The 12,321-nt window shown below is 34.2% G+C and overlaps 1 protein-coding gene across 1 annotated transcript; it reads right to left on the bottom strand.

Annotated features, from left to right (window-relative positions):
• Window positions 1-2,367: 2,367 nt before the first annotated feature.
• On the bottom strand, window positions 2,368-10,156 carry LOC128245773 (heat shock 70 kDa protein 12A-like). The gene is made up of 4 exons (XM_052964003.1): window positions 9,674-10,156; window positions 8,999-9,217; window positions 7,093-7,228; window positions 2,368-3,422 (listed from the first exon to the last, which is right to left on the bottom strand). Exons 1-4 carry the CDS (start codon window positions 10,025-10,027, stop codon window positions 2,368-2,370), a joined length of 1,764 nt encoding a protein of 587 aa, XP_052819963.1. The 5' UTR covers window positions 10,028-10,156.
• Window positions 10,157-12,321: the final 2,165 nt, after the last annotated feature.

Raw genomic sequence — 12,321 nt, 5'->3', positions numbered from 1 at the left:
AATTTAATCATAGCTATTCATAATGTGGGCCAGTTCTCCCCGCTAATCATGCGTGCAAATATAACCCCTGCAAACGCCAATTCAGGGTGGGGGCATGGTTTAAATACATCTCAACTTTCGGTTGATATAATTTCATTATGACGCTTTAAGGGATTATATAATACATTTCATAGAAAAAGAATTTTGGGTGGGAAATTGTTTAACAATTTTGTGGCGGAAAATAAATCGCAAGCCGTGAGTTGGCTTGACTGTCTTCAGTTAAAAATGCATAAATTATATACATATATAATTTAGAATTTAGTTGTATATGGGTTGAGCACCTCGGTGCTAGTTTTCACTTGGTAGGAAAATCCACAAGAGGGCCATAAATATCAAATTGGGATTTATACACAAAAATCTTTTTTTATAGAATATAGATATAATTTACACTAATAATCCCGTTGCTGGAATTACAAAATCTGAAAGAGTCTGCTGCATGTATATTTCTCAAGGCCGGGAACGTCCTAGTACTTTGCGTTCCAGTGGTTGCATAGTTGCGTTGCGTTGCGTTGCATTGCCAGGAGATTGCTGATGTTGCATTGGCTATTGAAAATTGGTGGTTGCATCATTGCGTTGCGTTGCATTGCCAGGATATTGCTAATGTTGCATTAGCTTTTGGCAATTGGTGGTTGCATTGTTGCGTTGCGTTACCAGGAGATTGTTGCTGTTGCATTAGCTATTGGCAATTGGTGGCTACATTGTTGCGCTGCGTTGCGTTGCCATGAAATTGCTGATTTTGCATTTGCTGTTGGCAATTGGTGGTTGCATTATTGCATTGCCATTGCATTGCGGATTTTGCATTGACTATTGGATAATTTAGATGCAGACAGTAGTTGCTGAGTTGTCCCACTTTGCTAAACAGGCTATTCCAGCACGGGTAGGCCATAGGACACAATAACATTAGCAAAATGTTATTACATTTTGTATATAACATTTTGTATAATCACTTCATATAACGGGGCAGCCCAGCCTCTCTCGGCTTGCGGGGTTCGTTTCAACTCGGACTTTCAGCCGTGTGTTACTTTGACCTATGATGGAGTTCGTTCGTTTTCACGGCCATATCTTGCCAATCCTTTTACTAACTATTCGGTTTAAGCTGTTATTCCAATAGCATTTATTTAATAGCAAAGTTATTATGCTCTTATTACGTTGGTTATGTAGAATTAAACTCGGAAACTTTCAATGTCGTTTTGTTCTTGTTTCTGTTCAAACGAAGTCGTAAAATAAACGTTTATTGCGGCAAAAATGAACTTTATTACGATCACCTTCGTGTAATGGACGTTTATTGCGGCCAAAGTACACTGTTGTTTACGGCATAAATTAATGAATGTAATGAACGTTTAATGCAGCAACAAATGACTTTTCTTTCGGCCAATTTTATGTTATGCAGGTATTCCACTGTCACCACTATTTAAGGTGCGTTCCTCTTGGCAATGAAAGACGTTTATTACTGAAAATATTCATCGTACAATATGTTCTCCTTTTTCATATATCCAATAAGTTTTTTTCTTTTGGTGGTGGGAGCACATAGTTTATTTGAAAAAAATAAAACCAGTTAATAGAAAAAGAAAAATTATAAATTCGCGTTGTGTACAAATGTTACACTAATGATAAATACCATGATTTTGACTCCGAAAGGCTTAAATTTGCTGTAGTTGATAAATGTACCAAAACTACTCTAGTGAACCCCCTTTTCCAATGACAATTCCACGGCGTTGACCAAAATATATGATATTTTAGGGCACTTGTTTTCTGTTAAAATGTGATGTTGAGTATTAAGAATTGTTATTTTATGGCTTTTATTGATGTATGAACTGTCGGGAAACGCCTAGTAGTAGTAAGTTGTTAAATTATGATATTAAAACATTGATTTGACACATTTACTCTCAAGTTTAACCTAAAGTTTTTTTTTGAAACACTCGGTTTTGTAAAATGTATGCTTAAAATATTTAATATTAATTTCTGATTCTTTATCGAAAGGCAGATGTAGAGATTCCAGTGCATCTGAAAATCATTTTGATAAATGTCTTTACTTTTGGTTTGCTGTCAGATAAACTGATTATATAATTATGAAACACATACTTTTATTAACAACTGTATATACAGAAACTCATTCAATTCTGATTGCTATTTTGAATACGATTATTATTTATTATTATTATTATTATTATTATTATTATTATTATTATTATTATTATTATTATTATTATTATTAAGAAATATGTACACACAGACTTAAAATACATTCAAATAGTTTGCAAAACATATGAAATCACTATGGAGTTTATGAGTAGGTAATACAAGTCATGTCAAATGTATCAAAACGTTTCATTTGAAGCATTCAAAGGTCATGTAAGCTTCTTTTCCTGTGGTCGTGTTCTTCTGTTTGACGAGAAGTTCTGTATCTCCGAACATAAGCGTAGTTTTTATTGTCTGCTGCTCAAATGGAATATCGGTGCTGTTTTCGAGCTCAACATCCCCGAGCAGTTCACATCCGGGGTCTGTTGTGAACTCGGGGTTCTTCTGTGTCGTTCTGTACACGGGTGTGTCGGATATTTCACCATTAGGATAACTCTCACAGGACACCTGTTGATCCACTCTCACCTCCTCGTTGACCCGAACGAACACATTGAAACATTTAGGCACCAACCACTTTCCATCCACACAAACCTTCTCTCCATCTTGGTGCTTCTTTCCATCAAAATGTTCACACACTTCTGTCCCATACGTGTATTTCATGATCCTGGAGGAGACAATGGAGGGGTTATGTCCAAACCTCACGGCACCTTTCAGCACGACGAGGCCCGCATCTGAAGGGACGATCAGTCTCACCCCGGCTAATTTATTCCTGATTCTCTCCTGAACGTACGGACTTTCACCGAAACCGCCCACCAGAATAACAGTTCGCACGCTTGTTATCTTTGGTTCAGCTAAAAGAGACTTCAGATGCTGGATCAGCAGATCGATTGGTCTTTTAAACCATGATTGGACAACTGCTGTACCAATCTTCAGCTTGTCTTTGCCTCTCGTAGTGATGGCATTTTCCCGCACTTTTAAGGACGCAATTTGTTCCTCTAAAGATTTGGATGAATACTTTTCAGCAAGATCCCTCAGCGAGGCAGAAACACGAACAATTATCTGCTTTGTTTTGTCTGTGTCGAATGACCGTTTCTTATGTTCAAATTCCCTAGTGACGTCGAAATAATCATTCATTTCAGTCTCTCGGAGGTCAGTGAGAGCTTTTTCCCCAAAAAGTTTATTCAACATTTTCATGTAATTTTCATCCACATAGATGCCTCCCCACGGGCCCCCACTGGCTTTGTGTATTTCCCTCAGGGTTCCATCTAGTTTTCTTTCATGGACAGATATATCTGCGGTGCCTCCTGCATTTTAAAACAATGATAAATTGTTTTGTTTCATGTATTTAAGGTATACGTTACCTGTCGAAACTAATTAAAAAGCAATCTTGACTCAATAGTTATTGAACAAATAAGTAAATTGTAAATGGACGATAAGTTATTTCCTTATTCCGTTTTCAAATAAGGAATAGGGAACTAGTTCTTAATTCCTTATTCAAAATGAGTTATTCCTAGATATGCATAAAATCACTTTTTTGTGATGTGTTTCGTATTTTCATAACAATTCTACAACTTTGTGAATAAAATAATGCACGAAAATGGACATAAAATCGAATAAGGAATAAGGAACTATTTCCATATTACTAATTCAAACTCGAATAAGAAAAAGAAACATTTTAAGTAATACATTTGTTTTCAGATACCTAGGCAGAAGTGGTCTACATAAAATGTTTTCAGAAATGCATTGTCTATAAAAGAGAGTTTTAGCACTTAAAGTGCTTTAAAAACGCTCTAAATCCGAATAAGAATTTACGAAAAATACTCAATTTCAAAGTGCTTAATTTGCTCATTTTTTGACGAAATATCAACTGAACATTGATTTTATGAAATAATTTGAATAAATGCGTTGACTTATTCATAGGGATGGAGCGTTTCAAGTACTGTATAACGCACATTAAGTGGAATAAAGAATAAGAAACTAGTTCCTTAAAGTGCTTTTAAAACGTACCAAACTCCGAATAAGGCACCGAAATCTTGAAAACGTCAAAAATTTAACTAACTCGTTTGATAACCTTTCGACAAAATAACTATGCAGATGTGATCTTTATAAAAAAGTTTAAAGAAACGCATTGTCTACTCAAGATATTTTTGGTGCTTAAAGGGCTTTAAAAGCGCTTCAAAATCCAAGTAAGAAATATAATGTACGAACAATTCTCAATTTCAAAGTGCTTAATTTTCTCATTTTTGACGAAATGTCAATTTAACATTGATCTTATCAAATAATTTGAATAAATGCGTTGATTTATTCAAAGGGATAGAGCGTTTCAGGTACTTTTTACGCACACTAAATCGAATAAGGAATAAGAAGGAACTAGTTTCCTATTCTTTATTCAAAGTCTAATAAGGAACAGAAATGGTGAAATATCAACTTTTTAAGTAAGGCATGTTTTGATCAAATAACTATGCAGAAGTGGTCTACATAGAAAGTTTGCAGAAATGCATTGTCTATTCAAGAGAGTTTTAGTTCTTAAAGAGCTTTAAAAACGTAATTAAACTCTGAAATCTTGAAATGTACATATATTTGGAAAAACGGATGAGAACACACTCCATAAATGATCAATAAATTAGTTAAACAAATTTTAATTGACCTTAAAACCTTAAATATGATATTTTCGTGTCCTGTTGTGGTTCAAGTGGTGGCTCGTTTCTTTATATCCAGACAAAAACGTATCAATGATATTTTTGCGCAAGCCCAACAAGCTACCAAATCCGATTCTGGTCATACAGAATGCCCAAATAAGCAAAGTCAATAACTATAAGCATCTAGGTCTTACTTTTTCTAACGATTTTCAACGAAGATCTTATAAAATGGCTTCGACCGAAAGAGCTTGGCAAAGTATTGTATAACTTTCCATTACGTTTGTTGTATCACTGTCAAGCTTAAAGAGCATGTATTTGTCTTTTTTTTCTTTATTTGACCCCAAATGATAATAAACGGACGTCTCATATAATGGCTCTAACCAACAGACATTGGCAACGTATTGTTTTATAACATTCCATCACGTTTGTGGTATCACGGTACAGCTTAGAGAAAATGTAGTTTTCTTTGAATCGATCCCTGTTATAGTATGTGGACACTGTATGAGACAACTGTTATCCGAGAATTAAAAGAAACGACATTGATGCAGTTCAAAAAGGTCCTCAAGAATCATCACAGGTTCAACAACCTGTGCAATGTTGATATGCTTCTCAGCCAACTTCTTTGGGACAATCTATCCGAACGTAGACGAAAACGCCGTAAAACTGAAAATCAAAAATCACCTTACCCCTCACTTATTCGAGTTTGAATAAGGAATAGGGAACTAGTTCCTTATTCATCATACGACTTAGTGTGCGTTATAAAGAACTTGAAACGTTCCATTCCTTTGAATAAGTCAACGCATTTATTCAAATTATTTGATAAGCTCAATGTTCAAATGATATTTCGTCAAAAATGAGCAAATGAAGCTCTTTGAAATTGAGCATTTTTCGTAAATTATGTTCCTTATCTGGATATTGGAGAGTTTTTAAAGCACTTTAAGCACTAAAATTGTCTTAGACAATGCATTTCTTTAAACTTTTTATACAGACCACCTCTGCATAGTTATTTTGTCGAAAAGTTATAAAACGAGTAAGTTAAATATTTGACGTTTTGAAGATTTCTGTGCCTTATTCGGAGTTTGGTACGTTTTTAATGCACTTTAAGTACTAAAACTCTCTTGAATAGACAATGCATTTCTGTAAACCTTCATGTAGACACCTTCTGCATAGTTATTTGATCAAAACATGTCTTACTTAAAAAGTTGATAATTCACCGTTTCTGTTCCTTATTCGAGTTTGAATAAGGAATAAGGAACTAGTTCCTTATTCGATTTTGTGTGCGTATAAAGTACTTGAAACGCTCCACCCCTTTGAATAAGTCAACGCATTTATTCAAATTATTTGATAAGATCAATGTTAAATTGATATTTCGTCAAAGAATGAGCAAACTAAGCTCTTTGAAATTGAGTATTTTTCGTAAATAATGTTCCTAATTTGGATATTGGATTGTTTTCAAAGTACTTTAAGCACAGAAACTCATTTGAATAGGCAATGCATTTCTATAGACCACTTCTGCATAGTTATTTTGTCGAAAAGGTATAAAACGAGTAAGTTAAATATTTGACGTTTTCAACATTTAAGTTCCTAATTCGGATCTTGGAGCGTTTTTAAAGCATTTTAAGTACTAAAACTCTCTTGGACAGACAATGCATTTCTGTAATCTTTTTATGTATACCACTTCTGCATAGTTATTTGATCAAAAAATATCTTACTTAAAAAGTTGAAAATTCATCGTTTCTGTTCCTTATACGGAGTTTGAATAAAGAATAGAGAACTATTTCCTCATTTTTATTCGACTGAGTGCGTTATAAAGTAATTGAAACGCTCCATCCCTTTGAATTAGTCAACGCATTTATTTAAATTATTTGATAAGGATTTAGAGCGATTTTGAAGCACATTAAGTCTAAAACTCTCTTAAATAGACAATGCATTTCTGAAAACTTTTTATGTAGACCACTTCTGCATAGTTCATTTGAAAAGAAATGTATAACTTAAAAATTTTATATTCCTTAATCGAGTTTGAATAAGGAATAGAGAACTACTTCCTTATTCGATTTTTTTTTCTATTTTCGTGCATTATTTTATTCACAAAGTCGTTTAGTTGTTATAAAAAAACGAAACACATTACAAAGAAGTGATTTTATGCATGCCTACAATAACTGATTTTGAATAAGGAATAAGGAACTAGTTCTCTATTCCTTATTCGAAAAAGGAATAAGAAACTAACTTGTCGTCCATAAATTGTAACAATAGCCCAGAACAAGTGAAAGTGACAGATAGAACACTAATTGTAATAACTTGTTGTTTTTCAGTAGAATACTTTATGATCCCTTACCTCCAAGATCGACTAGCATGAACTGTGATCCTTGAAACGCTACAGCGCCCTTCACGTCTGTACCCAATGTTTCACACCAGATCGAGGCACATTCCGGCTCCAAGGCCAGCTTAAGGCGATTTGGGTCTACTCCAGCCTTAACAACAAGGTTTTACATCAGCATATGTAAATATAATTATCCTTTTTACGTATTCAATAGTATGTGACAATCGCCTTTAAATCAAGCGGGCCAAGATGGCCCTATATCGCTCACCTGAGTAAAACTTTGTGTTATAGACTTGTTAATAATTAAAAGGGATTGATAGGGCAAGAGCAATTTTAGGTTATTTCTATGATTAAAGCGCAATAACTCTAGGGTAATTACAGCAATTTTGCTAATTATCATACACGTGCATACACATTCTGACCAAATTTAGCCATGATTGGACAAAGGGTTCAAAAGTTATTGATCGGACTACATACTGGGTGGTGCCTGTCTACCTTTCCATACACCCTAGGTGTAACTATTATTACGTCTATTTTTTTTAAACACATGACAAATATGTATTTGTTAAAAAGATACAAAGGACAATAACTCTTACAATATTTAGGTTGGATTTGTATGAAACATAGTCACAAAAAAAACACAATTCTCTATGAGTAAGTTCATGAAGTTTGAAGTCGGTACCTTCACTGATTTTAAAACAATAAATTTACAATAAAAAACAACAGAAAACCCATATTCGAACTTGACTTAAAAATTATTTAAACAACCTTCCAGGATATTTGGGCTGAAAATGTTACCTCTAGAGTGCTTACAGGTTTTTTTTCTAAATTTGAGCTCTGTGACCTAGTTTTTGACCCCAGATTAGCCATATTCAAACGTGAGCTAGAAATCATCGAAACAAACTTAATGACAAATTTCCAAGATATTTGGGCTGAAAGTGTTACCAGTAGAGAGATAATAAGGTTTTTCCATATTTGAGCTCTGTGACCTAGTTTTTGACCCCAGATGATCCAAATTCAAACTTGAGCTAGAAATCATCGAAACAATTTTTCTGACAAACTTCCAGGATATTTGGGCTGAAAATATTACCACTAGAGTGTTAGCAAGGTTTTTCCATATTTGGGCTCTATGACCTAGTTTTTAACACCAGATGACCAATATTCGAACTCGACCGAGTAATTACTATGACAAACATCCTGACCAAGTTTCGTGACAAAAATGTGACGACTAGAGTGTTAACAAATTAAGTGGGGACGGACGACGGACGACAGACGACGAATGACGGACAACCATCGATCCTAATAGCTCACCGGCTAAGGGGAGCTAAAATAAATTCAAATTCAATGAAAATACTTCGATACACAAACTATTCGCAGATACTTGTCCATGTATCAGTATTAAATAATGAACGTTTATACTTAAAGAGCTTATAAACTTATCCAGGTTTAATCTAAGGAATACATAAGGAAAATATATTATAAAATACTAAGAATTTTTCTTTCGGCAGAGCTATTTTAGGTAGTCTAATGCTTTGACGTTCTATATTTAGATAATGTCTTTATATTAATATTACATGTATGGAAGCCCTCCTCATGAATATATTAATTCCTAGTGATATGAACGTTTTTACTTAAATACTATCAAACACGTCTGTACTAATATAGCCTTTATCAAAAATGTTATTTTAAGAATGCAATGCGTTCGGTGTGATATGAGAAATATCAATTATCTCATCGGGGTGTTCGGTTTGATATGATATAGATTTATAAATTACAAGATTGGGCCATATGTAACTATAACGACAGTCCAGTGATCTCACGGAAGTGAACGGACCTCAGTCAATTATATACATCGTCTGAAAGATCATTCTCATGCCAATAAACTCTCACTGCTGTAAACAATTAAAAAAAAACGTCTTACTTCTATAGCCGCGTCCCTCATAAATCTCTTGGCATTGTCATCCCAGATAGCCGGAACGGTCAACACGTACAATATATCAGTTTCCTCGAATCCTATCTTTTGTGTAGTAACCGCCTTTAGTAGATGTTCTCTCAGGTACTTGATCGACATGACAAACAACGGGAAAGCCGTCATTTGTTTTCCACTAAAGTCCTCTACCGTAACGTCTTTCGTCAAGTGCTAAAGTTAAACTTTATATAGGTGATACGCTCCCGTATCTAATTTGCTCTTATTGATAAATATCGGGATATATGGGATGTTGAGTACTCATAAAAAATGTCTATATTCCACCCAAATCGAAGGCGATAACCCAGATACATGAATTGATAAGGATATTTTTAAATCAAAGTAATCTGTGTTTGCTGCTGCCATACCTAATGAGGGTATTTCTCGTAAGACTTTGAACCTTGTTCCTCTAAACAAAAGCATCATTTTATTTTAGCTTGTTTGCTTGGCTAATATGTGTTTGGCGACTTGGCTAATTTGTTTGGCGACTTGGCTAAATTTGTGTTTGCCTATTTGGCTACTCGGGTAATTTTATTTGGCTACATGGCTAGTTGTTTTCTTCGCTGATTTGTGTTTGGCTACTTGTGTAAATACGTTCATCAAGTTGAATATCTTTTATTAATGACTTACCTCATTATTATGCAGAACCATCTTAAACCTCCGAAAAAGCCTCCAGCCGTGGTGCTCATCATCTTCAGCTAGGGTTGCGTATTTGTCTTCAGCCTCGAAACCAAACTTGTCAAACTCTCCCTTAGGGTTCAGAAGGACAGAAGTAGGTGTTTTCAGTGACACCAACATTGCGGCCCCGCCCCCGGCGAACCAGGTCTGGTTTGTCTGAATTTTGTTGGGGTCGTCTCGGAATGAGAACGCATATCCGCTGTATGTGGTTCCGAAGTCGAAAGCCGCAACCAACAGTGCCTTGCTTTGATCATTGCTTGCCATGGTTGGTAAAAACAACACGCTACTCGAAAATAAGACAGACATGTAAGGTTGAGAGTGATTTTGTAGTTTCTGCCTCCCAACCACGGGTTTGTGGGTTTGAGCTACACTAGTGGCACGTTCTCAAGGCTTCTTAAAATTGTATATTTAACCGGGAAGTGGACTCTGATTAATATCAGCATAAAGCTGTTTAAACAATAAGGCTTAAATACTTTTGTACTTTAGACACTGAAACACTTTGCACTTGAAAAAATAATTTGAAAACTTTCAAAACGATCATCATTTGAAATTAATTGTTTTCACTTCTTATGAATTTTATTGAACTATTGTTTGATTTATTTGTAACCATGTTTTCCAATAGACTGAGGAACTGTTTGTTTTCGATAAGAAAAAAAAATTGAAGCTAAAATCCCATTGACGGTTAGGATGAATATTTAAAGAGCCTTCATTTCATGTAGCAGTTATTTCTACTAAACGTTCAATGCAAGAATTTCACGTACATGTTCTAGAAATTAATGATTTAGTTAATTACAATTGGTGCGGTCAGTGGTTCGTATACCCGACGTACAGATCTGACTTATCAGAAATTGATTGATTGCCTGTTTATGTGTATGCCTGCGAGAAAGAAAAAATCGAAAAGGTGAATAAAGGCTTAAAAATAATTAAGTTTTTATCGAATATTTATTATAGATATAGGCGCATAATTTAAACAAGAGCCGTCGCTCGACTATTCCGCCGCTTTATAGATAAGAACTGCATGGATGGCCGTAAAATAAGATTTAATGCAAAACCTTATCCAGAATGTCTAAGTCAAATAATAAAGGAGCAAACTTTGTTTACTATGCAACATAGAGTTATCATACTTGATTGTTTAAAGTTTCAATGCAATACATCAAGTAGTTGCTCTCAGAGTTATTGACTTAATTGCTTACATGCAAAACCATAATTGCTAAGTTGAATAATAAAAGGTAATAAAGGGGCAACATTTATATCCTATGCAAGACAGATTTATCCTAATTAATTAATTAAGAAGGTTCAATGGTTGGGAGCTTATGTATAAAGTTTCAATGCAATACATTATGTATTTGCTGAGATATTGAATTAAGTGTGGTTACATGCAAAACTTTAACAAGAATTTCTAAGTCGAATAATAAGGGGCCATCATCTGCAAAACAAGGTAATCTAACTTGGTTTTTCAAGTAGGTTGGATGGTTGAATACCGATTCATTAAGTCGATTGGATAGTTAGCTATGCATATCTAAAGTTTCAATGCAATACATGATGCATTTGCTGAGATAATGGGTGAGTAGTATAGCTCTCCTTATTCTTCGAATAGTCGAGCTAAAAATGCTCCTTGTATTTTTCTCAGGGTGCGCCATTCAGATTTTGAGCTATATTTATCGATTGCTGTAAGTACAACATTTAAGACAAGGGAATATACAAACAAATATTAAACCCTTCATACATTCACATTTTAGGTAAAACTGGTCAAGTGTGTCGTTTATTTGACCGATTGTACGATATGTTATTGAGATGTACTTCAGAAATAAATTAGACTTTAAAGATTTTTAAAAAAATGCTAAACTACTTCCCTGTTGATCAAATAGTCAACAAATATTCATGATCTAAACTTCGATAAATTGGTCATACAACTCTTATATTCAGTTTAGCTAGTTACTTTATAAGACGTTGATAAACAATTATCTATACTTTTTTGCCAAAATTAATGAATAAAAACGTACAAATATTAGTTACCTTCAAAGGTCCGCTAGACAAAATGATAGCTATACCTACTATGTTGACTTCTGTTATCTTTTATTCGTTGAAATTTGATAGCAATTAATCTACTTCCTGTATCGTGAAAAGTAATTTATTTCAACTGATATGAGATTTGCTAAAGGGGAATATGTTAAAGTTTGTTAAATTAGAATAACATTGATCATTTGCTATTTTGAGAGAAAAAAATGAAATAAACACGATAACGTTTAAATATATATAGTTGAAGAAAAATTCCACCAATTAGTAGTTTAATGATAATAATTGTTTACGTTGAAAAAATATTGCACCTGATGTATTTGACCACTTAGCGTTCAATATGTATTGCAATTACATATGTCAAAAAGAGAAAGAAGACCACCTCTTTGATTGGTTTAAAACGAATCGTATTGCTGTAAATTACAATTTTAAACCTTCAAAACAACCGCTAGCAATGGTGCTTGTCTTCGTGCCATACAACCGTAAAAGAGTCAAGAGTTGCTTCTTAGATTCAGCAACACTGACATTGGTGTTTTATCAGAGGCTAGTTGAGTATGGCGTACTGGCTCAGAAGTTACAATATG

This window comes from Mya arenaria, chromosome 9 (assembly GCF_026914265.1).
Source record: "Mya arenaria isolate MELC-2E11 chromosome 9, ASM2691426v1".
NCBI lineage: Eukaryota > Metazoa > Mollusca > Bivalvia > Myida > Myidae > Mya > Mya arenaria.
The sequence above is the reverse complement of the archived record's forward strand: the minus strand, read 5'-3'. Positions and strand labels throughout refer to the sequence as shown.

Excerpts from the sequence above, each read along its gene's own strand:
- LOC128245773 (XM_052964003.1), bottom strand. The coding sequence starts at position 10,027 with ATGTCTGTCTTATTTTCGAGTAGCGTGTTGTTTTTACCAACCATGGCA. Across the intron at positions 9,218-9,673 it reads TGGTTCTGCATAATAATGAG|CACTTGACGAAAGACGTTAC; the intron begins GTAAGTCATTAA and ends GTTTAACTTTAG. Across the intron at positions 7,229-8,998 it reads TGAGGGACGCGGCTATAGAA|GCTGGAGTAGACCCAAATCG; the intron begins GTAAGACGTTTT and ends CTTGTTGTTAAG.